Source organism: Botryllus schlosseri, chromosome 2 (assembly GCF_051294905.1).
Source record: "Botryllus schlosseri isolate E-star chromosome 2, Bs_hap1, whole genome shotgun sequence".
NCBI classification, from domain to species: domain Eukaryota; kingdom Metazoa; phylum Chordata; class Ascidiacea; order Stolidobranchia; family Styelidae; genus Botryllus; species Botryllus schlosseri.
This window is the reverse complement of record NC_137237.1, coordinates 38,118,683-38,145,866: the sequence shown is the minus strand read 5'-3', so window position 1 is coordinate 38,145,866 and position 27,184 is coordinate 38,118,683. Positions and strand designations below refer to the sequence as shown.

At 40.0% G+C, this 27,184-nt stretch overlaps 1 protein-coding gene and 1 long non-coding RNA gene across 2 annotated transcripts; one reads left to right on the top strand and one right to left on the bottom strand.

The window, feature by feature from the left end:
• Positions 1-353: 353 nt before the first annotated feature.
• Positions 354-25,493, bottom strand: LOC145434574 (uncharacterized). Its single transcript, XM_080311914.1, has 6 exons — positions 25,390-25,493; positions 10,193-10,265; positions 7,684-7,840; positions 4,318-4,489; positions 3,431-3,659; positions 354-1,699 (listed from the first exon to the last, which is right to left on the bottom strand). The coding sequence occupies exons 1-6, from the start codon at positions 25,414-25,416 to the stop codon at positions 1,653-1,655; spliced, it is 705 nt and encodes a 234-aa protein (XP_080168040.1). The 5' UTR covers positions 25,417-25,493; the 3' UTR covers positions 354-1,652.
• LOC145434575 (uncharacterized) lies at positions 16,071-19,130 on the top strand. Its single transcript, XR_013913469.1, has 2 exons — positions 16,071-17,432; positions 18,726-19,130. It is a non-coding gene; the product is annotated as an uncharacterized LOC145434575 (long non-coding RNA).
• Positions 25,494-27,184: the final 1,691 nt, after the last annotated feature.

The window sequence follows — 27,184 nt, the reverse complement described above, 5'->3', positions numbered from 1 at the left end:
AGTGCTCCTTTAAGCCAACTCGAACTTCGGAACCCACCTGCACGGTTACAGTGCAAATACCTTTCACTTTCAAAGGCTTGTCACCGTTCGCTACGAAAGAGCAATGGTATGCTGAGAGTTTCGGAGAGCCCAAAATTTTGTACCCAGTCAATCCCACCATGGCGGAGGGTGCACCAGTGTCCCACTGTGTCGGCAACGGAATGCCGTTGATGCTGGAGTTGATCCAGAGCTGGTTTCATACGCGACGATATAGTTGATCGATGTCGAAGGAGAGGAGCGGCACTGAGCAGAAATTGACGGATGTGACCTGCTGCGTGATATTAGGTTTGGTAGACATGAACATAACAAGAATCACAAGATATCGAATACGTGGGATACGGCGCACTACCTATACAGGCGACATGACGGAATGCCATCCACGGTCTTCTTGAAATGGCCGGGGGTTCCGCTATGGTAGCTCGACGCCAAGGACAATGCCAAAGTATTAAACAAGATTACTATTCGGTAACAGATAGCCGTGACGTACTAGCGGATTTCCAATATATTCATGCCCATTACGTAATGCATCTTTTGACACAACTTCTCTTACACTCAACGCAGTTTGGTACCATGTTTCTAACTTTCTGTAATCGTTCCTGCTGTACGGTATAATGAAATCTGTCATGTCTGGATGCTGAACAGTTAGAGATTGAAATTGTAACACTGCAAAATGACCTCCACCTCAAAGCCCAGCGGGCTCCAGCAAACTTTTGGTGCCTTGTTACTACAGTGGTGTATGCGCAGCAGCTATAAAGGTTGAAAGCGTGTTTGATTCAGTTTATCGTTGTGAATCAGCCTTTTCGGACATGAACTTATTTAAAAACAAACACAGAACACGCCTCACTAATTCACATCTGGAACACTCACTCAGAGTTGCACTATCCAATTACATACCAGAGTACATCGCACTAGTTAATAGCATGCAATGCCAGGCTTCCCACTGAATGATATAGAAACTGATAACATGATGTCCAGTCTAGAGTGTGACCTGATTTATTTTAAAATTTGAGTTGACTTTTGTTGTTGTTGTATAGTTTATACAAACATAGTGCGAATTAATTCATGATTTCTTAAATAATCTTAATGGCTAGCTATAGTAGAAACGAGATGTGATTCCTGCCCAGTGATATGAATATCAAAGTGGAAATTCAGTCTGATACGGGTAAACGGCGGGAGTAAACGGTAGCTCGTCGCCTCAATCAGTACCCAAGAAGTGGCTCTTGGTTGCAAAAAGGTTGGTGACCCCTGATCTATAGACTATAGGTATAGAGACGACGTTTGGAGAAAAGCTTTTCAAGATGCAGTCAAGAAAGTTTCCGCACTACCACATTCTTAAATAAAGTATAGAGCAATCGCACGTCTTGCTATGACAGCGATGCCACATGTTTCACAGGCATACTTGTTGGTTATTCGTTGAATAAAAAGCTGAACTTTGGTAATAAACGCCGCTTACAAAATGTAGATATATCTTGACACAATGTGGAATGTTTCTATCGCTAAAACAATAACTCAATTGGAATTCTGGATCTTTGCATGACATTGTTTGATCAGCTCCCTCCCTTCCGCCGAATTGCTGATATTTTGAGCGAGTTCAATATTTTCCAACGCTTTCGTCAAATCTCCTTCATCCAGGTAAGTTTGACAAATCCGTCGATATGCTCTGCATAAATATCACACGATTCGTTACATCAGCAGTGGTCCTTTGGCGCATTGTCTCTCAGGACAAGTGTACGTAGTGAGATACTTTAACCACTTTACGTTTGTTTGACATACATTCGTCAATAGAATTTATCATGAGAGGCAAGGTCCAAATATCTTGCCAAGGTGGGTGTCTGATTCCTAAGACTAGGCTACTCCAAGTCGTTTCGACACCTTCCTATCTTTTTCATCGTATCGCATTTTTTTGTGGTGTATCAAACTGATAAAAATTGCTATTAAACCGAACTGAATGTACAGTTAAGTGCGAGGTTTCTGCGCTGTTTATTGCATGAGACACTTAAAAGTACGATATAAACCAGGTTTAATGCGTTAGAACAGTCCTGGGCAAAGTGCGGCCCGCAAAAGGTTGCTTGGAATTCATAACATTAAACCTGCTATTTGAATGTTGATGCGTGGACTAATATACAATCATATATGCTGTATAAACTAAACTGGAATTCGTTTACTTTGAAGCCGGCTCATTAATATAGCACGATTACGCTGCCTACGTACCTCGCATGCGTAATCCAGATTCAAAATAATGGCAATATGGCACAGTATCAGTAAATTCACAATAACTCACTCTTTACATATAGTTTAGGTCAAACCTTCTTTGTCGACATTGTCCCATTACGCATTATACGGTCTGTGTTTCAAATAGTTACGTGAGGTGTTTCCAAATCCGTAATTCGTAAAACATGTCAATCAGTGCTCGTGATTACTATATGGCTCATCATATCTATCAACCATAAAAGATGAACGGGCATGTCATAAAGAGAAAGCCGAAAGCTGAAATTAAAAAAAGGGTTAGAGCACTAAATATTCGTATACTGGAGTTAGGGATAAACCAGTGCTTTTAGTTTTGGCCGAGCATGTCGCCGAGATTCAGGATTATAATTATCACGAAAACACGAAACACTCGGTCAAGGGAGGGCGAATTTCATAAAAACTGAAAGCTTCGCTCAACATCAAGGCTATTTCAGCTGCACACTGCTCGGAATGCAGCGAACAAGACAATAAGCTTTGTGCTATCATATAAACATCTCAGTGCAGTGGTTCTCGAACTGGTGGCGTGAAAGCATCTGAAAGGAGACGCGAAGCCAAAGTTATACGAAAATTGATTTCGCGCTCGGCGCGATTTACCCCCAGCTTATAGTATAGTTATTGCTCTGTGTATTGTTCGACCTCGATATTATCGATTTCTCTCACGAACAACCATAACCTTCCATGCCATCAAACAATCCGTCGAGATCGCTAGCATTCTGGTTGCTATTTTTAATATGTTGTGATGCCATGATAGCGGTTGGTTTGGGCGCGCTATTTTTCACTATCATGAAGGGGGCGTGCCTAAAAAAATTGAGAACCACTGTTTTAGTGTACTAATAAAAAAGCGTGGATGGGGGTTTAAAGAGTGAAAATGTATCATGTTTTTTCATGACTACAAATGGATATTTTTTAATTAACCGCCACCTTCTCATTACCTTACATCAACACATTCAATGAGCAGCATTTATTAACAATGTAATTTAGAAATAAAATTAAAATACTCTGGAGAATATCGCTAAAATTTTTTACTTGGCCCGCCAACATACTTTCTACTTCTCATTTGGCCCGCGGAGGAAAATATTTGCCCTCCCCTGCGTCAGAGTTATGCAATGATGTTGCTGAAAAATATAAAATAATTTGAACTGACTTGGAGACAACTTTTCTATCCCCTCCATACTTTCTCCAGACTTCCACCAGGCGAGCGAGGTCTCTCGCACCTGTTGGTTCAATCTCTGTCTGACGTACGCCAAGGCTTTATTTGAATACAATGTGATGTCAGTTGAGTCGTATACCATCGCTCGGTTATAATGTTCGATTGCTTTTTCATATTTCTGTTTGCTGAAGCATTCGATGCCCAGTTTCTTCTCTTCGCTGGCCTGGTATTAGAAGGAAGAGAGGGTATCTTAATGTGTAGTAACCGAACTTGCCGAGGGTCGAAGCTACAGTATCAAGGTGGGCTATGTGTCGCTTTGACGTACGGCTCACCGCAAAATCCCATTTGCTGATGAGTCTGTACTACCCCAAACATACCACATGCCTTGGTGTCTTATATTTACCATGACATAGAGTACCTCATGGTGCGGCACATTTGAAGTCAGGCAAATACAAGCATATCACAGCTAGCTCACTGTAGACTGCGATTAAAAGCGTGTTCACAATACTGCGAGTAGAACCAAGGTAAAAACTTAAGACTCTACCAATATGTCTGCTCAAAAATAACGTGCTATAACTGCAACTATCAATCAAAACGAGAATATAAATTTTGTGTGTAACCCTATTTGATATGCCCGATGTAACATCGCTTTCGATCTTCCATAATATACATTTTAGTAATATATTCATAGCATAAAGATATTGAAATGCGAAAGTTTTCGAGCTGACACTCTTCAGGGGCAATATATTGCTGAAATTTATAATACCGTTCTGTACCCATAAAAGTATCTTCTGGTCTTCTATAAGTAGGCAAAAGTGCAAAAAAACAAAAGTACTTATTACCGACCACTTCTGCAAGCAACATTGTATTTTTAGGCCTACCTTATTTTTGGCAATATGAACGGATTGCCCTTTCTTGGTTACTTCTGGAATCCTCGTGTCTTCGTTATTATCTACAGATGGCGGTTCGTCGAGATTCAATCGATCGGGATGCTCAAGCTCAAATCCCAGCATCGCATTGAGCATCAGACGGAGTCTGTCGTCTTTCAGGTATCTGAAATATAATTCTTCATTTGACACGTCTAATGTGGATGAAATGATTGTAACCACATAATTTTTAAGTTCATTCTGATTATACGACAATGCTATACTGTCAGCTCAGCTGCGAATGCTTCGACAGAAGGACATACCCATATGTTATTTGATGGTGAACATTTTGTGATGATACAAATTCCATATTGATAAAATCGTAGTAATCGTTAGCTCATATATTTTATCCGTTTAAGACTCGCACAATATACAATGCGACACACAAAGCACTAGGGGTGGTGTGAACGTGAGGTTCACGTTCGCGTTCTGTGTATGAACTTCATTTGGTTGAAATTCTTTGCATTTCAACTTCGGACCACTCTGTGCATGGCGCTGGCAGCATAAAAAAATCAACACTAAATGAGCATGAGCATGCTTCTTTACAATCTCGGAAATTTTACTGGCTTTGTAACCAAAGTTTGCACGAAATATTCCGCATTCCGTTTGTAAATATTTAGTAACTCTGCTGTGAGCTTGACCCGCTATCACACAACATCGAGAACGAAATACACTATATGTAAGCTACGTAATCCCCGAATGATGCTTGTTCAACCAGTCAATGAAGTTGATATATATACAATACATCGTTGTTTAGTGTAAAAATTCTAGCAGGCGTATGGGATCTATCTTGATGGGATCTCGATGGTGCAGGCGTAAATAAATCTGATATCCCTCCCCCTATCCCTATATGTTCACACCTCATTTTAAATCCGCTAGCAGGCTCTAAAGAGTGTCCGGAATTTATGACACGAAAATATGGTAACCCTATTCCCTTGCATGTCCTCTTCGAAATTGTAGGCAAAGCGACGAACGATATTGATTTTATGGGATTATGATAGCATTTGCTTACTCTAGTTGATACATTTGGTGACGTTTAAAAAGTCTGCATGTACTTCATCAGCATTGTGGCATAATGTGGTCTGAGTCGTCGATCGGATCGTGTAGCCTGAAATGCAGGGTTTAAAATTAGCAATATGACGTCACGTGATGTGATAGGTTCACATTCGCGACTTCGAGTTAACAGTTTACACAGAGCCTTTCAAAAAGGTTCGCGTTCACACGAACCTGAACCTTCCTGGCGTTCGCACCATCCCTAGAAGACACTATGCGAAGTTATGAGCAGATAGGAGGATGCCGAAACGAGCAGTTGGGGTCTCTCAACCTGGCATCCACCTCGGCCTAGTGCTAGATCAGGGGTGGGCAACATACGGCCCGCGGGCCGGATCCGGCCCGCAAAGGGATTTTGTCCGGCCCGCCGAGAGTTTTTACTCTGAAATTGAAATTTTAAAGTGATTGTATTGACAAATTTTATGTGTCACAGAATGAATCCAAGTTTGCGAACCTGAAAAAGATGGACATTAAACCACTTGCTCGGTTCGGGTCTATATACTTACATTTTCTACCATGAAGTAGTGTTGGGATGACTCGAGTCACCTTTTTCGTATGACTTGACTCGAGTCACCTTTGAAAAGTTGCTTGACCTGACTCGACGCGTCAGAAATGTAGATTGACTCGTGAGTCGAAGCAAAATTTTCGAGTCAATTTAAAGTCATCAAGTAATTGATGTTGATGAAATCGCTGTATCTTGTATAAAACCGCCAAACCTCCATTGTTATATCACAAATAAATTGATCGCAAACGCAGTGATTGGAGCTTATACAATAGCTTACGTTGTCGTAAACTTGCTCACCTCAACCTGCCCTTTTGTATATATTTTAAATCAAACGAATATCGCTCATATGTATATGATTGTATATCGTTGATAAGTAGGTGGGTCGGGTATTGAAATATATCGTTTTTAAACTTTCTGAGGTTTCGTATGTTAACCTGTACCGCTATGCTTGGGTAGTTGAGTAGTAGCCTACTGCGTATGCGTGAGCGACACAGCGCCTTTTACGAGTAAAATCAACTATTCATTCCATTACTCCTCGCCACTTAATCCACGTAAGCGGTGTCTAACACAAAGCCTAGAAGTAGGCCGTGCCATAAGTCGGCAGTTGAGGAATAAATATGAAGAATATTGGTCTGGTGTAAATGACCGTAGTAGTCAACAGACATCACGAATATCTCAAAACAAACAAACAAACTGTTTATTCGTTCGTCGATTCCGAATAAATGGGTACTTCATCTGTATTTAAAACAGCTAGCAAAAGGTGATGACTTTGATTCATGTCTAGTACTTTGAAATTTCGACTTGACTTGACTCGTGACTTGACTTGACTTGAGTCACCTTTGAAAATCAAGTGACTTAACTTGACTTGACTAGAGTCAAAATGTGCAACGACTCGAGATGACTTGTGACTCGAAGGTAGTGACTTGATCCCAACAATGCCACGAACATTAACGAGGAAGGCCTCGTTCCAATATAACTGATGTTCGCGTTCAGTCTTTAGTAAGGGTTTCCGCATACGACATGTAATCAGAGTTCAAAAAACTAGTTGACAATATTGAACGACCACAGATCTCTGATTGACTTCAATAGCTGCTGTAAATAATTCAATAAATACTGTTTTTAGACTCTATGCATTAAACTTGAAGTTTACATTAAATACAAGGATCCCTTGTATAGGTGGATAAATACGCGATTGAGGTATGATGTATAATGTATAATGTATATATTCTGTAATCCGGCCCGCCAAGTGCTTCATTTTCCCATATCCGGCCCGCAGACCGGAGAAGTTGCCCGCCCCTGTGCTAGATGTACCATTGTTCGATCTTGGTCTCTGTCATTCTTCGGACAGCTCTTCCGTGCTCTTTGTTTGTTTAATGCATTGTTGCAATCGGGTCTTTCACTGTTTTTTTACACCCCAATATCGAGCGACACAGGGAAAGAGGAGCCCAGATAAACATGTGACGCTTCGCCAATCGGCAGGAATTGAACCTGGTGCGCGTGCGTAGTTAGCAGTAGGCGTCACTGCCACGCTAACTTCCATGTGAACTGACCCAATTATTAATCAAATTATCTAAATAAATACAAATTCAAGCAAAATATAGTCGCAACTAAAACAATATGACCCTAACTAGTCCACGAGAAAAATCACTGCGCGCTTATAGCGACTTATTGAAAGAACCTATTCATGAATCATAATTCAGAACCACTGAGCATTGCGGACTCGCTGAAGGTTGAAATTCTGGGGCAAAAGCGACAAAGAAGCGTACTTTTGCATATTAAGAGGATTCTGTCCAAGATCCTTCAGCATGTTTATGAATGATTCGTCTTTCAAAAATCTGATCGTTTCCTTGCTCTCTTGTAATCTCGGGAGTATTGTTTCGATATTGGCGAACGGGTTAGCGATCGGATCCATGGATGACGGGTCTGGGACACAGAGGTAGTCAAAGTAGGCAGCGTTGCTACCCAGGTAGAAGTAGACGCAAAGTCGTAACTTTCTAACCAATCACAAGGGAAAGTTGCGATTTCAAAGACATGTCAAGACCAAATGTGGTCGGTGATGGAGTACGTCGATTTTCCGTAGTACTCAAGTAGGTTTGATCTACTTTCACTACTTAACCAAGTGGTTATGCTTCGGACTACTTTAACATATTTTTGAAGGATTTAGACCAGTGGTTCCCAACCTGGGGCGCGCGAAGAAGCGGTCAACTGAATAAATTTTCTCGCTCTGCGCGATTTACCTCCAATTCACTCGCGTTTCTCTATATATAGACCGAATTTCATATTTTTTAATTCTGTCATCAACAGTCATAACCTTCCATGCCATCAAACAATCTGTTGAGGTTGCTAGCATCCCGGTTGGATTTGATGATATAACGATATGGGGGGCGCGAAATTTTTCACTATCATAAAGGAGCCGTGTCTAAAAGGTGGGAACCACTGACTTAGACGGAAAATACCTAATCTCAACACTTGGTCTTAGAGTAAGTAAAAGTAGTTTTTGGAATATTTTGTATCACTTTTGTGATCGAAACTATCATAAATTGCCCTACCTGATGTAGTGCCATCATCCATTTTGCATTAGTAAAACGTTGTGTATTTTTTCTTTGATGTTTCGCGGCATAAAAACCGACTCGTGATATGCATAGTTACATACACACGATCTGTGCATATGTAATATGCATACCATGAGTGCATGATGTGCCTTGTGCATATATGCCGCTGGACATGGTAGGAGCCGAAATAGCCTCCAGGGTTTCCAAGTGCAGAGCCCCGACCCCCTTTCTCTCCTATCCGTTATGGAACAATACTACGGTATGTGATTTATTTTCCCCTTGGTATAAAACCAAAGGCACTTCGTATATTGACTGAGAGAAAGAGACTCATGTGCAATACAAAACCTACTGTTTGATTTATCGGTAGGCTACGATATATCTGGAAAAGGCAATGGTCGTCTGCTGAACTGCTAGACAAGGATTCATTCGTAGGGGCGTCCGTCTCAGCAGTACTAGTCCATCCTCAAGATTACCGGACCACGACCTGACCTATCGATTTCGCCTTCTGGCCGCTTCATTTTCTGTCGCTTGCTTTTTTCTATACTATCTTTTTTTACTTTTCATTCAGTGTGCATGCCTCCTACTTTCATCGCCTAGGTCAAGGTGAAATAGCTAATAAACCAATGATGATGAGCTATACTGCCAGTTAAGTATATTTGTAACGCTATCCGTAGACCACGGACTCGATGTATACCCACGCAGGCTATCGCACACGTTGGACACGTTCTAGCACTCCGTGCTAAACATTGTGACACTTCAACCATATCTCCCCTTTGCAACCATACTTACTTACTTACTTGCATCACTTATTCTATCTGCAGTAGTTTTAGCATGTTTTTGATGTCGCGAAATGTACTTGTAATTGGAAAGAAAGACAATTAAAGGTCCGAAAAGTACTCAAGTAGTTTTCGAAAGTAGATCTGATCGCGGGATCACATACTTTCAACAGTAAATCGTAGATGGCTAATTTCGAAATTTCCAGATGCGTCTTCTGAACACTAAAAATGAGTGACACACCGCTAAACACGTTAAACTTCGAAATTATATTCATTTACCGTCATACAGGACTGTTTCACGTGGTTCATATGATGACGATTACACTGATGCAAGTTACGTAAACTGACCCCAAAACTATTTTCTACTTTTCAAAACATCAAGTGTAAAAATAGGTATATAGTTTTGCCTACAAAACTGTTGAAATAGATGTGAAACTAACCATTAGCGTTACCATATGCCCTCCATTAGGATTTCTCTCTTTTCAGGAAATCGAAAGTGTCCTTTAAGGACGCCTAAATGTCCTCCTTCTTTGACATCCGACCTCTCTTAGAGCTTTGACAGCAAGGATAATGGACAGGGTCAACTGAAAATGGTAATAAATGAAGCAAAATACGTATTGCGGATGTTCGAGTGGGTCATTCGGGAGTCGAGTCGGAATGATCACTTTTTATTTTTTTTAGTTAACACAAAAAGATTTCCAGTAAATATTACAACATCAGCTGTTTTCCATTTCGGTAAACTAACTTTTCTGTTTTACCAAAAGCGTCCTCCTTTATATATAACATGGTCACTCTACTAAACAAATAACCACTAGAGCAAGTCGTGAAAGCAGGCAAAAACCACTCGAGTACTCCAAAAAGAAAAAGTAGTTCGGTACTGATGGCGTTTGCTGTCAAAGTCAGGTAAGTTTCTAATGAATGAAAATCGTACAGAAAACTACACCCACCATCTGTTACCGTCTTGTAACCTTCGAAGCCCTTTCTCCAGGTTTCATTTTCCGGATCTAGACCTGTCTTTCTCTGCAATTACAACCAAATACGGGCGACCAATCAGACTTATTCACGATTACGTTTGTTTCGGCTGCTTGAACTCGGGATCGGCACTCGTTGAAAGACGAAATGATTAGTGAGAAAAATAATTGTGATAAAAGGAAATCTCGGACCCGGATACGTCTTTCTTTGGTGATGTCACAACCATATTATCAGCGGTCGTTTTGTGTCGCAAATACCAATTAGCATTTTGAAAAATGACATTGGTGAACAAAAATGAACATTTAATTACTATTAACCGTCCACATTTCCAAGCCTCTTGCTCGTTTAATTACTGGGCTCAACGTACGCTGATTACACTGGTCAACACATAATTTTAGGCAGACAAAGTAAGAGTGGTTTTGGGGGTTCTGAAGGGCACTGATTACGAATATGACTTCAGTTATTTTCAAATTGGCTCTATTTTTAGAGATAATCAATGGGCCTATTTTGACTAAAATCTCATATTAGCGCGGTATGGGCTAGATTAGGGTTGTCATACGCCTGGAATTTCCCGGAGATGTCCGGAATTTAACTGTAAAAACTGCGTCCGGGAGGAAATTCTAAAATAAGCTCAAATGTCCGGAATTTTGAAGGCTCAAAATTGTTTTCGTAAATCACCAATAACAATATTATTTTCAAGCATATGAATCTTAGTTTAAATTTTTCTTCGCGCTAGCCGCGATTTGGTGTAACGTATATTGTTTTAATATGGGGACCACCACCCGCACAAAAGAAAATGCAGTAAAAAAAATCGTTTTCTGAAATAAGTCTAATTGTAAACTCAATTATGAGATAACGGTATATTCCCCGAGCTCGTTACGGCCGTTTGGAGGCTTTCAGTCAAAGACAGTGATTCCAAACCTGGGGACTCGTTTGCCTTCATTCGACCATAAAAGGTTGTGCAACCTGTTGGTACATTTTATTGTAATATAAGATAAAACCGATCTTATTGACAGTCAGGGTTGTAACCGAGTCACAAGACTCCGAGTCACAAGTTTTGACTCGAGTCAAGTCGAATCATTTTCAATTCTCCACCGAGTCAAGTCCGAGTCCGAAGTCATCAAGCAGAGGGTCGAGTCCGAGTCATGGTATTATGACTCGAGTCCGAGTCCAAGTCATTGTGTTGACTGCTCAGTTTCCAGTTGGATTCTTGTTCAACCCACATTTTATAACTCTGTTTGGTGGTATCGAATGGTTCGAATTTATAATATACTAATTTTCCTCACTTTTAGCAGTTTCTGGTCGCATTTTCAAGTACCAGTACCGATAGACGAAATCCCAATAGGGTGGTAATTCACAATTCTTCGAAATTACAATGAAATTTCGGTCATGGCCGCCTGAGTCTCGAGTCATATGACTCGGCTCGAGTCATGTGCAATGACTCTAGTCCAAGTCGAGGCAATACACAGATTGAATCGAGTCACGTCGAGTCATTTCCGTATTTCGAGAAAAATACTCGAGTCAAGACGAGTCATCAGAAAATCATGGCTCGTGTCTGACTCAAGTCGAGTCATGACTCGAGTCATGACCACCTTGTTGACCAGGCCTGGGGAAAGTGCGGCCCGCGGGCCAAATGCGGCCCACGTAGCGATTCTGTGCGGCCCGCCAAAGGTCGCTTGAAATTTAAAATATAAAACCTACTTTTTAATGTTGCTGCGTGGACTAAAACCATAGGAAGTATAAACTGAACCGGAAATTCGTTTACTATCAAGCCTTTTTATTAACATACCGCGATTACGCAGCTTATACGTACCTCACATGCCTAATCCAGATTCAAAGTAAAGTCAATGTATCAAATTATGTAGCTAGAATTAAAGTCACAAGAAGTCACCAAAGCTTCTTTGTTACCATTCTCACATTACGCATTACACGGTCTGTGTTTCAAATTGTTACGTGGTGTGTTTCCAAATCCATAATTCGTATCACAAGTGAATCAGTGCTCATCATTTCTATGAATATATCACCACCCATAAAGGATGTCGAAAAAAGAAAGCCGAAAGTTGAAATTCAAAGATGGGTAATAACCAGAGGTGGTCAGTATCGAAGTACTTCTACTTTTTCGAAGTACTCAAGTAGTTTTCTTTCACTTCTGGTACTTACTCAAGTAGATCTTATTTTCGTTACTTCTACTTCTACTTCGTAATATTTTGTGATCCACTTACTTACTTTTCGCTATTTTCAGTTTGTCAAGTAGAAGTAGTTCAATCTTCCAATGAGGAAGATAGCCTGAGGAATTTCGGGGCTGATTTCACGGAGTATCAACATTTAATTTTCATAAAAGTTTAGTAAAGCCCGGAATTTTCGTTGCACCTCGCGCGCAGTGCTGGATACGGAGTGACCAGTATGATTTTACGAAAGTATCGGGGAATATAATTTAGATAGAGGGTTGGCGTGGTTCCGCTCACACCACATTGTCGCCCTTCGTCCATATCAAATAATTCATCACAGTATATAACGTTTGAAACTGATATTTCGCAATCTAGCATTTACTTGTCATGTCGTAATCTAACATGACCATGACCATGGCGTGTCCAAATCTGTAAAAGTGGACTCTCACTTTTTTTTTAGTTTTCGAGCTGTTCTAGCATACCACCTTTGAAACTCTCTGGACTAAAACATGAAATACATGTTCTGCTTTTAGAAGTAGTATTTATATTTCACTTTCAATTCCCAGTATCATATACTTTGAGTTATAATTATTATTATCGGTTCTTTTGTCTGGATAACATACATGTTGAAGTATAAAAGCAAGTGTAATAGTAATGCCTTTAATTTCTGGAAATAAAGCTACACAATATGGCATTTTTACGGTCCGCCATATATTTTATTAACGTTTACTAATCGCGCAAAGTGTTTACACCGTATCCTATGCAACTTCTCCGTACTGCTCTTCGACTAAACTACGAGCCTTATAATATGGGGAATGGCGCCGTACCATGCTATTTTCTAAAACGTGCTGTTCGAGAAAACAGAGGATTAGCATCGCATTTCCATATCAATACTATCATTTTCATCCCATGATGCGAACGAATACCTATGCTAGCGAAAATTGGATACCTGCTGGTATGCATCAATATGAATCAAGCTCGTCACCTATCGCATAGCTCAATTTGCACCTTTTTACAGTCCATGTGAACGAATTAGGATCGTTTTCATAACTACTTACTTACTTGAGTACTTTTAAAGTCAGTCAATTCTACTTCGACTTCAAGTAGTTTTAGGTTACTTATGGAAGAAGTACTTCTACTCGTACTTAAGTAGATTTTTTCGTCGCTACTTCTACTTCTACTTGAGTAGATTTCTTGACTACTTTGACCACCTCTGGTAATAACTGCAACCTTGGCTAAACAACGAGGACATTTCGGCAAGCTGCGCAGTGCACACGTCTCCGAAACCAGCTACCAAGACAATAAGCCCTATATTATCCTCAGTACCGTAACTCCCGCACCCCAAACCCCCCAATTGGGTGGCGAGCTCGACGGGCACTCAAAATTATTTCGTGAATGAACATAAATTATAGGGTATTTTTTTGAAAATTTATGCAACTTCATTCAAATTTTTCTTGCGCTCTGCGCGATTTAGAGATCAATGGTCTTTAGAATTGGGCATTTCGGCGTTAGCCAATACCGCGCCACGACGAACCAAGATAAATGAACTTTAGGCCAACAACGGATTCAGAGAAGGCACTGCAATTGTAAACGCTAATCAAATTAACTATAGTAAAGGGAAGAAAGCTCGACACCGAGAAAACCTTGGCCGAAAAGGACTGCCCTTATGTTGACTGAAAACCACGAAGTCCAATTGTGCATATAGGCAATATTTGCAAGTGAAGAAATATCAATCCTGAATCGGGTGCGTCTTTTTAGTTTGGTACCCTTTGGCGATTTCAATATCTTTTCACAGAGCAGACGGGAGGTCACGAAATAACAACATGTAACGCGCCCTTCCAAATATTTCCAAGACAGTACCTCACTCAGCTCTAGCGGTAAAACTGAGTAGGCCACTACGTGGGCTGAGAGAGGTTAAAAATATAGCAATATATATGCAATTACCAATATTATTTAGCGATTGAATCATGAATCATGAAAAATTCTGCACTTCGTGCGATTAGGGCATATAAACGTTGCCAATTAGTGTATACAAGACATCTCGTACATCGTGTATCTCGATTGGGGCTGATCTGGGGGCGAAGCCCCCAGGAGCGTGGTTTAGAACTCTATGGGGGGCCCAAGACCAACGTTTGGGGGATGACGACGGGTTGTTTCCGCCATTCCAAATCTATTTTAATGTAATGATAGAAAAACGCGGATTGGGGTTTAAAGAGACTTTAAAATGTATCATGTTTAATATTGTTTCAAAATATGACGGCAAATAAATATTTTTTTAGGTAATTAACCGTCACTTTGTCATTCCTCAATATCAAAACATCCACTGAGCACCAATTCTTGCAATTCACTGCTCCCAATTTAGAAATAAAATCAATACGCGGGATATTGTAAAATTTCTGACTTGGCCCGCCAACATATTTCTGCTTCTCATTTGCCCCGCGAAGAAAAATAATTGCCCACCCCCGAACTATATTATCGATTTCGAGCAATTTAGTGCAGTTTTTCGAAAGGTTCTAGCAATAGTCTGCCATAATGGAATGTAACTGCCACAATATGTTCGTCTCATCTGCACTGATATCTTTCTTTTCTTGTTTTGATGTATTGGTGGAAACTTTCCCCTTTCTATTCCCTTAATCAACAATATTATCAGAAAATATATCAGGATGACTGAGCAGGAAGTGATATTTAATGTTCATGTTTGCTCCAAGGTTTCCATATGCAGATACCAATTCTCGGACCAACTATTTGTAGTTGGGTGCTTTGTGATCTTCCAAAAAGTTTTATTTACTACATCCTAGAAGGGATTCTATGCAGTGACCACCTTTCTTAATATGAAATTGTAATCCTTAGTCCGTATTCGAATATGAAATCCATCAAAGATTCCAGATTTAAGCTTCTCGTTTTAGATGGATACTAGGTATAGGCTACCCACTTTGTTGGCTTCACGGAAGATTATCCTTTTATAAGTGAAAAGAGCTGTGACTCATATGAATATTTTAGTTAAGATTTCCAGAAACAAACTTGATAGCTTTATACTCCTCTTTCATCTTGGTAAAATGACCAATTGGTACAGGAGAAAATATATTTCCATTGTGCAAAAGTACAATTTTTAGGCTTGACAGACTGCTCTTTTAACAAACAAAGTTCTCGCATCAGGTCATGTTAATATTGATAGAATGACTGAAAACGACATGAGTGTTCATTACGGGTCTTCAAAAATGACTTTTTTCCTCAAATCGTACTGGCTACTTGATAAAATTGTTAGGTTACCTTATTTAAGCCTACACACAAAATTTGGTTCAATTCCAACCAGTAGCCGCATTGCTACAAGAGAAGAAAGTTTTTATTTATTATATAAAAATAAATGACAAAAAATTTGAAAATTTTCTGTTCACCCCATGAAAGTGTTAGGTTTTCTAAAGAAACGATGTTCACCAAATTTGGTTCAATTTTAACCAGTGGAGACGGAGTTATTGCCGTCGAAAAATTTGGATTTGAATAAAATAGTATTTACGGTGGGCACCACTCAAGCGCGTAGCCAGAGGGGGGTTTCATGTGAAGCGCGAAACCCCTTCCTCAAACGCGAAACCCCGTGCTTTTGAAATGACCGTTCAGACGCTAATACTCGATTGCAATTCAGTAAGTCGTATTATCAGTGTTGCGCGCGTCCAATCAGCGAGAGGCGTGTTTCGAATTAGCAAGATTGTCGGTGCACCTTGCACTGCACAATGTAACGCGACACGATCTCCCGCAGAGATGATTGCACAATCAGGTCATTGATTACCACGCGCTCGGCAATCGTCGCCTGATTGATCGCGTCTCCAACAGGCCTAGTGCCGCTGGCTCGAAGAATCGCGTCTGTACTATAGGCCCGGTGCCGGCAGTGCGCACTATAGCATCGATGGCCTGCACAATCATGCATCTGCTTTGCGTAGTGTGCACTATATCATCGCTGGCCTACACAATCGCATCTGCAATAGGCCTAATACGAAAAATATATCATCGTTAGCCTAACTTCATCGCTAGCCTATAGCCCAACTATCGCGTCTTAGGCCTAGCATGGTTTGGCTCCTATCTCTCGATAGCTTGGATACAGTGCCGTTAAGTATATGCTGATTAGCGATTGTGATTAAAGAGTGACTTCGCGAAACTTAATGACATCGAATGTCCGCAAACATGTGCGACGCGTGAGTACATGCGGAATTGATTTCTGCTAATACTTGAACATAACCATCGGAAGATGTGCGTCAAGGTTTGAGTTTTAAAAGAGGACAGGTTTGAAGCACCTGAAATCGGCGTCATTGTAGCGCATATTCCATGAAAACTCGGACATTTTGACTTGCGCAAATCGTCGCCGAGGCTACGTAAGACACGTTGATAAGCGCGCGTATTTAGTTGTTCGACGCGAGGGTAATTTATTTGTTCTCGACAGATCAGGGAGTCGCTAATTAACAGCACTTTCGGACTCATCGACAAGCTTATCATGCGCGTATAATCGTCAACACGAGGATATTGTATAATCGTCATTTACGCATGTACTTAACCATAATGAATTGATGCTATATTAGTGAGAGAGAGAAAGAGAGAATTTATTCGGTCCATGAACATTGATAATACACATGGTATAGATAAATACAAAGGAAAGTATATATAATTCAAAACCAGGCTGTAGCGAAGGGATCGGGAGATCATCAAGTCAGCTACAGCCTGAAAGGATGGTTGTAATATGAAACTTATCACATAATATAACACATTTGCAAGCAAAAAATATAACATATACGCAATGTATCAGAAACAGATGAAAAAATAAGTGGGATCACAGTAGGTAACCTGAATAGACGAGATAAAACAATTGCACTGGCTACAGGAACACAAACTAGGCAAAGAGACGCTGATTGACACATTTATTAAGAATGTTCATATTTTCCTACAAGATATTCGTGAAACACTTGTTTAAAGATATGGAGTGGTTTATCTTTAATATGGGGTGGAATGGAGTTCCATATACGAGGACCTTGGAAACTGATAGTCTTAGGATGTTCTCGGGGTAAGAATAGATTCATAGAAGAGCCTCGGGTATTGTGTGAATGGTGACTGGTGATATGAGTGAAATAGTCTAGGAAGATTTCTGGTAGGCTCTCATTGTAGTAGCCATGCATGAGCTTACCTATTTCATAAAAGTGAATATCTTCAACTTTTAAGATGTTCAAGCGACTATATAAAGGATTTACACTATCTCTGCGATTGGCGAGACAAGTCAATTTAATTGCTTTATTCTGCAGGCTTTTAATCCGATTCAAGTATTTGGCTTTAGCTGAACCCCACAATACGACCCCATAAGTCAAGTGCGAGTGGAAGAGTGTGTGATATATTGTTAGTCGTGTGGAAAGTGGTAATAGGAAACGAACTTTTCTTAAGATTCCTATGGCTTTCGATAGTTTAATGCAAATTGAATTAATGTGATCACCCCAGGATAGCTTATTATCTATAATTATGCCAAGATAGGATAGAGACGTCTGGAAAGTAAGTCTTTCATTATTGAGCTTCAGTACTATGTCTTTTGGAGTACCTTTACCAAAGAACATACAGTGTGTTTTTGAAGTATTTATTGTTAGTCTATTGCTACACATCCAGTCATATATTTTTATTAGATTTGCATTACATGAATACTCAAGGTCAGTCGTATTACAAGATGACAGCATGAGAGATGTATCATCTGCAAACAGTTGAATTGTGAAGTCCGATACATTGTCTATATCATTAATATAAATTAAAAATAGGAAAGGACCCAGAACTGATCCTTGAGGTACATCCATTTCAATTTCGAGCTTATCTGTTGAGACTTCACCATTTTTAACAAATTGCCATTTATTACATAAATAGGACTGTAGTAGCTTATACATGTTACCCCTAACTCCATAGTGAGATAATTTCTCCAAGAGTATTGATCTATCCACTGTATCAAATGCCTTTTTTAGATCTAGAAAGATGCAGATGGTGGATAGATTACTGAAAAGGTTTTTAGAGATGTTATTTATACTATCTATAACAGCATGCTGGGTTGAGTGACGCTCTCTGAAACCAAATTGTTTTCTGGATATTATGCTAAATTTCTCAACGAAGCAAGTTAGCCTTTTAAGTATTAATTTTTCTATAATTTTAGAAAAAATAGGCAAAATAGAGATTGGTCTATAATTGGTGTGAGATCTTTAGGATTGCCTTTCTTCAGAACAGGCGTGACTCTGGCTACTTTCAAAATATCAGGGAATATCCCAAGCTCGAAGCATTTATTGATCAGTTTAGTGAGTATAGGTAATATTGTATATATGATCTCTTTCAGAATAAAGACTGGAATACAATCTGGGCCTGTGGCTGTATCATTCTTAAATGAGTGAACTATCGCGATGACTTCATTCTCAACGACTGGCTGGACAAAGATAGAGTTCTGTTGTGGTTTATCGAGATATTTCTTGTAGTTATTGGTAGGCACATGTTTGTCAGCAAGGTTTCTGCCAATATTTGCAAAGTATTGGTTGAAAGCCTTGCATATGTCAAGTTCAGATGTTACGGTTGTATTGCCTATGCTGATTTAAGTTGGAAATTTTTTTTGCTCAGTTGATTTAAAAAGTTTATTAAAGAGCCCCCATGTTTTTGTTTGATCACCTTGGTTCTTATAAAATTGATCCTTGTAATAGTTGCTCTTCGACTTTTTCTTCAATTTGGTTAATATATTTGTGTAATTTTTATACAGTTCCACTTTGCTATCTACACCGGAAAGAAAATGACTCTTGTAGAGTTTGCGTCGAGTCGCTATATTGAGATTCGGATTGCAGAGGTCAGCCATGGTTTATTTGCGTATCTCATCTCCCTGCGAGTTTTTTTGCGGAGAGGTGCATGTTTTTCAATTAGGGAGTTGATGGTATTAATTAGAGATGAAAAGTTATTATTTATATCATCAGTTTGAGTTCTACTTTCGACTTCAAGGTCATTTATTACATCAAAAAGTTCATTCGAGAAGTTGTCCTCCGAGAGATTTCTATAGTTACGAGTGTAGGCTTGTGTTTCACTCCTACTGAAGCATTCATGATTTTACAGAAAGTTGGTAAGTGATCAGATATATCGCTTCTTAATATTCCGGATTGGTGCTCGACCTGATTGTTGGTGAATATGAGGTCAATTAGTGTCTGTGAGTTATGAGTTATTCTAGTTGGATCTTTAATTAATGAAAGACACGAGAAACATGATATTAGGTTGGACAGATCCACAGAATATTTGTTATCTGATTTAAGGAGGTCTATGTTGAAGTCTCCCAACAAGTAAAAAGTTTTTTGTTGTAGGGTCAACTTCTCGAAGCAATTTTCCATTGCATCTATGAATTGAGCCATCGATTGGTGAGGGTGTCTGTAGATTGCACCTATTATGATGTTTTCTCTCTTTTTTTTATTCACCAAAGTTATTTCAATCCACAGGTCTTCACAGCCTTGAAGATTCAGGCCAAACTCTGAAGTGATATGGAATTGGACATTGTTCCTAATATAGAACCCCACTCCGCCCACTACTGTGGGAGAATTTGCATTGATAAATGTATATCCATCAATATGGACGTCAAAAGGAAGGACAGTAGATAATCTCGTTTCACTTATGGCAAGTATGTCGGGATGTCTAGAAAACTCAGAAATTAACAAAGTGACTAAGCCACTGTTTTTAGGAAGTGATCTTACATTAGCATGTAGCATAGTAATATAAGGGCTATCATCAGTAGGAGCATTAAATTCTTCTATACTATAATAATTAGAGAATCCCTTAGGTAGGTCAGAGCTAGATAAATTTTTGACATAAGATAATTCCCTAGTTAGTTGCATGTTGTCAAGTGATGAAAATGGTAACTCCGAGTTTAGGCATTGGCAGCAATAATAATACTCATCAGTAGTTCCGATAAGATTGAATTGCGGTGTCGTCAGTTTGGTGCACTTCAAATGAGTCCAGTAGTCACAGATATCACAGCAAATGCAAGGCTGATTTGACTTGCATGGTTTGTGGCAAGAGCCACATGGAAATAAGACGGGCATTTTCTTATCTATTGATCAAGGCTGAATTAGTGGTTACAGTTCATTCTAGGGGGATGCCATGCCTTGTCAGATCATCATCACTTCTGATTGTCCAAATTTGGCTTTCGTCGTCCTTTCTCAAGTAGGATACTCCTTGCCTTGTCCATATGTATTTGAACTTGTTGGCTCTTTTGAATTTTAGGCATGCATTGAATCTTTTTCGGTTAGTCTTCGTAAGGCTCTCATTGATGTATATTTTTTCTTTAGTTTTGTGCAGTATTGATCTGCTGTTGTAGATCATGTCACGAACTCTTCTCGAGCAAAATTTGACTATCAAGATAGGATCAGGATAGTCTTCAGTTGGTTGAGCTAGTCTATGACAAACACTTATATCGTGCTTTGTGACTGTCACATCTACTTTTTTGGCAACTGACATTACAAGATCTTCAGTACACTCCTTCTCGTGGTAGGGTATTCCTTGCAATTCAATGCATTCTATTCTTCCATATTGCTCCAGATCGTTTATTGCTCTATTGGTCTCTCTGTTGGATGTTTGGAGGTCGTGTACAATTTTCTTCAGGTAGTTATTTTCCGATTCGACCTTCGACAGTTGCTTGCTCGTAGTATCAAGTTTACCTTTTATCTCCTCATATTTTTCGTTTAGGAATTCGGCACTCTTTTTGAGTTCTATGATTTCCTTCATGAGTTCAGAGAACTTCTGGCCATTTTGTAGTTTTTGATCATCCATCTTGTCTGAAAGTGCATCCAGCTTCGATAGTATAGTTTCGTAATCCACATTCTTTTTGGACGAGGATCTTTGTGACATTTTCTAGCATCACAGTGCAGCAGTGCATATAATGATATAAGTTATCAATACGTATATCTTATCACAATAAATATGAAATATGAAATAAAATATGAAATATGAAATCGAAAGATATCGAAACCCCGCCCTATTATTTTAAAACCCCCTACTTATTTTTCGGCTGGCTACGCGCCTGGCACCACTATAATAAATAATTGAAGAATTGGTCACCGTAAATACTATTTTATTCATAATTCCAATTTTTCTACGGCAATAAGTTCTCGTCATCCAACTCGATATATTGCTGCATTTTCCAATATCAGTCGCTGGATATGTAAGTAGAACTACTGCCAAGTAAGTTGGGGTTTGGAGTTAATGGAAGCTATATTACAATAGGTAAATGTAAGATCTTGGTAGCTTCCACGCCCTATTTAACATCCACTCGTAAATGAATATAACTTTCTTCGTTACACGAGCTTTCTGAGCGCCGCTTCTTCGCCAGGTGTTAAAGCGAAAGTCAATTACAATAGGTATAGTTATTTAGTTGCTGATAACGACGCACAGAAGGATCAGAAATGCTGATAGATTTACTGGAGTCGAATCACTCAGAGAGCATCAACCCGGATCTTGGCGTGCTCGGAGAAATGACAGCGGTAATCACCCCAATCCTGCTATGTGGACGCAAGAATTACCGCTGATATCATTATTATTGGGTGTTTTTGTGCCCACCAGTGATGAGCATCGGAGCGGAGTCGGAGTGTATTCGGAGCGGAGTTTTGCCGATTTTGTGCCAGTCGGAGCGGAGTCGGAGTTTACTACAGATAAATTTTCGGAGTGTTGTAACTTTTGTCCCCGATATCTTTGGATAGCTCTGACCAGAAGACCATATTGATTACAAGCCAAAACACACACAGTTGACACCTAGTAAAGTTGTAATATGACGGGTAACATGCAAGAATGATTGCCAAGTGCATAAAAATCAGCCATCTGCACAACAATTTGGAACTGGAGAGTAGACAATACTATAAGGCTAACCATATTATCACATTTATTTGGTAAAACACATTACCAAGTGTACCATGCTTGCCACTCTAATGATACGGGTAAAATGGTATGATTGGCCACGAGCTATCTCAACCTAGTGATCTAGCAAGACATTTTCGTTGAGCAGTCTCTGTAATGTCTGATGTTTCGGGCATTGATGATTGAGCTCTTCGTAGTCGGAGGGAGTTTTCCTCAGACACTAAAGTTGTCGGAGGGATTCGGAGTCTCGAAAAGCACTATCTGGTCATCCCTGGTGCCCACTATCGTGATCATCGGCTTATGCATCGCAATAGTTCGTTTCCTGGTCAAGAAAAGGTCAGATACAACCGTGCGTCAAAGTCCAGCCGCAAAAGAAAGAGAAGGTCAGGTGCTGCTACAACTCAAAGCGATCGTCATCAAATTCTTGATTTGCTACGGTATTATGTGCACAACGATGACACTGCTCATCATTCTGCGATACCAGATTGATGGTCTGCTCACGTTTTTGCTGTTCTTCATCCTTGGTGGTATTCTCCACCAGTTTCTGTATTACTACGCTTCCATTGACGTAAAAGACATGACCAGGCAATGTCAATGTCTGTGATCAATCATCCTTGCCTCGAAAAAATGGCTATTTGTAGTTCGACCGTAGCACCGTCATCTAATTGCACAATGGATAGTAATATATATCGCGTAGTGTAAGTTCCACCGGCAAACATTGGATGAATATAATTTATATGCCTTCTGCCGTCACACTAAGGTGTTAACACACTGACATTAATAATGATGTTGAAAATTTTGAGCGAGGCCATATTCGACGTTGACCTGGCAAGGGTTATTATGGGAAGTCTGTTTTACGCGAGTTGAATTCATTCAGTGCCGTCACATTCCATGTCGGTTTAACCTCCTCTATATAACCAGTATAATGCCCTATCGGTGTTGACTGTGCAATATTCACCATGCTTAATTGCCTATTTATACCTGCTTTTAACGGTATTGATGTTAAGTTACTTCATATGTAATATGCATGTGCAAAGTCTCTTAGTTTACAATGTTATTTCATGTATTAGATATATGCCCTACGGATCTACCTTTACATTGACTTCATAGTGCATTTCTGGTGCATTTTATTTCGTCATAAAATTGCCGCGCCCTATAAAGTGTGATGCCGCTGTATTTTAATTTGTACCGGGGTGATTTTCCAAATGGTGAAATAAACAAAATAAATATATATCAGTTAAATTGTGTTTTGATTTTCAGGATGAGTATCAGCCTCGGCAGTAGAGGTCGACCGATTATCGACATGGCCGATTATCGAGGCCGATATTTAGAGCTTTCCCGATTATCGATATCGGCCTATGAAGGCCGATATCGCGGCCGATATTTTATATTTAAAAAATTCAAAAATTTCGGAAATTCAATGCTCCGTGTTCTCAATCTCAAGAAATCGACGACGCAAAGGGCGATATATGACAGATTTACTCTTGCAGGTCGAGTTTAGCTGGGTAAGCATGCAGAGAAACTATGCTTCCTGCATTACAACCTACCTTTTCTGGACTGATCTGCAATTCTGTATCATATTTTGCTTTTTGGGTTATCCCAAATTTCATCGAATGTGCAAAATTAAGCAATAATTATTTTCAATTTCAGCTTTCTCGTTTGTTGTTCAGCTTTCTGTGGCATGTACAAGTGCCATCTTGCCTAATATATAATATTTTTGGTGAAATTGTTCTCTGCTCCTTCCATATTAATATCGGCCTATGATATCGGTATCGGCCTTGTGAGTGAGCCGATATATCGGTATCGGTATCGGCCTGTAAAAATCAATATCGGTCGACCTCTACTCGGCAGCATGCGATTGCGCATCAGAAATCTGTCAAAATATTCACGTGCAAAGTCAGCATATGCATTATGCATGTCCTACTGATTGTAGCCCGTCTCGCAGCTCACTTGAATTCTGTTACTTGCCTTCTTCCAACTTCAAAATCACGTCTTTTCACTCTCATGCCGCTCTTCATTTCGTGGATCCAACTTCGTGTTAAAACTGTTTCCCCCAAGCGGACGCGGTTGGGAAGCACTGGGCTAAGGCATTGTGGTGCATTGTGAACGTAAATAGCCTGCCCACACGGAATTTTGAGACGACCGGCTAGTTGGCTACAACCCAGCAGTGCATTGTTTGTAATGCGGAGCATGGACCGGAGCCAGATTGGATATCCGGCCGGATTTCTTCAGTTATGGTCGGACCGGATCGGAGCCGGATCAGTACTTTTTTGATAAGGCCAGAATCTTTATGGATAAGTATGACGTTTGTAAATAAATAACTACCAACTAACCAATCAACCACACGCAAGTAACCCCCAAGCCAGTACGAAAATAAACGAGTCATATTTATAAATTCACGGAACCACAGTACCGTGTTTTGGCCGGATTCCCGACCGGACTTTTTCATTTTTGGCCGGAGCCGGATCAGAGAATTTGTTGATCCGCTCCGCACTAATTGTTTGGTACGATAAAGCTACGAAATCTATTTTATAATACCGTATATACCAGGGGTGGGTAGAGCTGCTTCATGCGCGAACCGCATATCAAAAATCTCAGTCTTAATAGAGCCACAACGACACAAAAATATGAATTATTCCGTCGCAAAGAAATGTAGGCTATCGAATGAAGTTTATCAGTGTGCGGTTAACGATGCGTCTCCGCCTGGGCTGCGAGGTGTTTGAAATCGGACTGATATGACGTCAAAGCAGTGCATAGCTCGGTAATCGTAACACTCCGCAAATCTGCTGTCTTTGTTGGTAGCTCGTGGCAAAGATTTGGTGTTTGGTTTCGTGTTTGTTTGTTTCTAGTTACTAGCTTTGTAATTATTGAGCGAATTTTGATAGACAGATAAGGCGCAGTGGCTTACCTTCATTATCAATGAATGCAAACTCTTCCTACCATTCTTTTTAGATGTATGAAAAATTAAAGGTGTTAAACTGTGAATTGGTCTATGTCACAACGTATTTGGTCGATTCTATTACAGACAAAACAAGCTATCACCATCGAATGTGATATTTGATACTATCACAGTTGCTTCCTATACAAAGTCAAATCAAGTGAGATATGACACAAAGGCAGATACATACCATTTTATCGTTCACTTCAGTCGTCATCGCCCTTGCAAATGTCCATGACGATGAGTGGTTGCTGTATGGTTCCACAGATTTTCGTAGGCTATTATAGAATTGATTGCTTATAAGAGGTAGGTCTAGTCCTAGCAGGTAAATCTAAATTTGCTGAAAATGCCTCCAAAGTTCGGAGAATTCTAACTGCCAATGCGGTGAATGTGAGGCGGAGAGTAACACTCATTGGCCTTCGTAAGCACAATACGAATATAATATAATATAAATAGTGAATACATCGAGAGAGTGACTTGTAGGGTGGATCAAAAGCTCATTGTTTTCTATTGAGATCGGTCACGCTTGTCTTCTCGGTGGTTTGTCGCGCAGGCGGGATTGTACGGCGGCAGTTCGCCAATTGCGGAGTTATTTGTGGTCTTTGCTTGTTCTGCGTCGGACTTGAGTGGATTGGTCTTGGGTGGGCTTTTCGCCGGGCTCGATGCGCGTGTTCTGGCGGATCTTGGGATTTCGGCTATACTGGAATACTTAACTCGAGAAGTCCCGTTGCTTTGTAGTGAAGCTCTTCGTAACAGATATACTCAATACAATCAGTTTATTCAACGGTAATGTAGTATAGTTGCATATAGAGTCCCGATCGTTGCTCTATATTTGTTGCTCATCAATAGGGTTAACATATCTTGAGATACGGAAAAGAGGACACTTTTACAAATCACAAAATTTATACTATCGGACGAGAAAACAGGTAATTTGAAAATCTTTACGGGAAATACTGTTGTGTTGAATAAAAAAATGAAAAGGTCATTTTCAAACTCGACTCTCGAAAGACCCGCTCTAAAACGTAATAAAATAAGGTCATTTTAAAACTCGTCTTCCGAATGACCCTCTCGGACATACAGATTCCAGGTTTCGCGTCATTTATGCCGTTTTTTAGTTGGGCCTGTCCGATCGCCTGGCTGTCAAAGCTATAAAAGTGGACGTATTGTCAAAAAGGATGACATTTATGCGTCCTCAGAACATATTTTTCATTTCCCCCCCAAAAAAGGGGACAAATCCTCCTAAAGGAGGACGTATGGTAAGATTGGTAGCCCTACTCAACAAGGCGAGCCACTATCGTGAAACTGAAACTACAAATTACGTCCAAGTGAGTTACAGTGTTCGGGCGAATCAGCATACGCGAATCTATTTCTTGAGGATATTCCAGGGGATTCACAGTGTTGAGAATAAATTCAAGTCACCGCCAGTACTATTAGGCGATATCCTCAACAATAACTAGGCCTATACATGACAACACATCGCTCTTTTAAGTGTGTCGGGTCACATCAGCCGTGGAAATGTATTTCGACGCCAACCCGACACTCGTGGAACATATCCTTTGTCCACATTCAAGTCAAAAAACAAGCAATGCTCGAGATTACCGGACCACAATCTGATGTATCGATTTTGCCTACCTTCATATCGTCTAGGCCAGGGGTCGGCAATCTTTCGGGTGTAGGGTTCAAAATGAAAAAATAAAATACCAACTGCCGTGCCAATCTTTCATATTTTTGACACAATTGTCGTTCCACCAGAGTATCTCAAGCAGGCATCGGTTACGCAAGTTTTTCATCATCATCATTTTATTAAAATACTCGACGACCGTTAGATAGCAGGTGAGATGCTATATTCAACACTACAGGTCGGGCATACTTGAAAGAGCGCTGCGCTTGCTTGTATTCTGTCCAGGTCATATGTTGGTTGTTCTTCAAGGACGCACGTATGTTGTAGTTGTGCGTTTTTGATTCCAATGCGAAGTAGTCATTGA

Bases quoted from the DNA above. Each gene is read 5' to 3' on its own strand.
- LOC145434574 (XM_080311914.1), bottom strand. From the start codon at position 25,416: ATGACGACTGAAGTGAACGATAAAATG. The intron at 10,266-25,389 runs GTATGTATCTGC...TTGTAATTGCAG, and splicing joins CTGAAGTGAACGATAAAATG to AGAAAGACAGGTCTAGATCC. The intron at 3,660-4,317 runs GTAGGCCTAAAA...TTCTAATACCAG, and splicing joins TTCATATTGCCAAAAATAAG to GCCAGCGAAGAGAAGAAACT.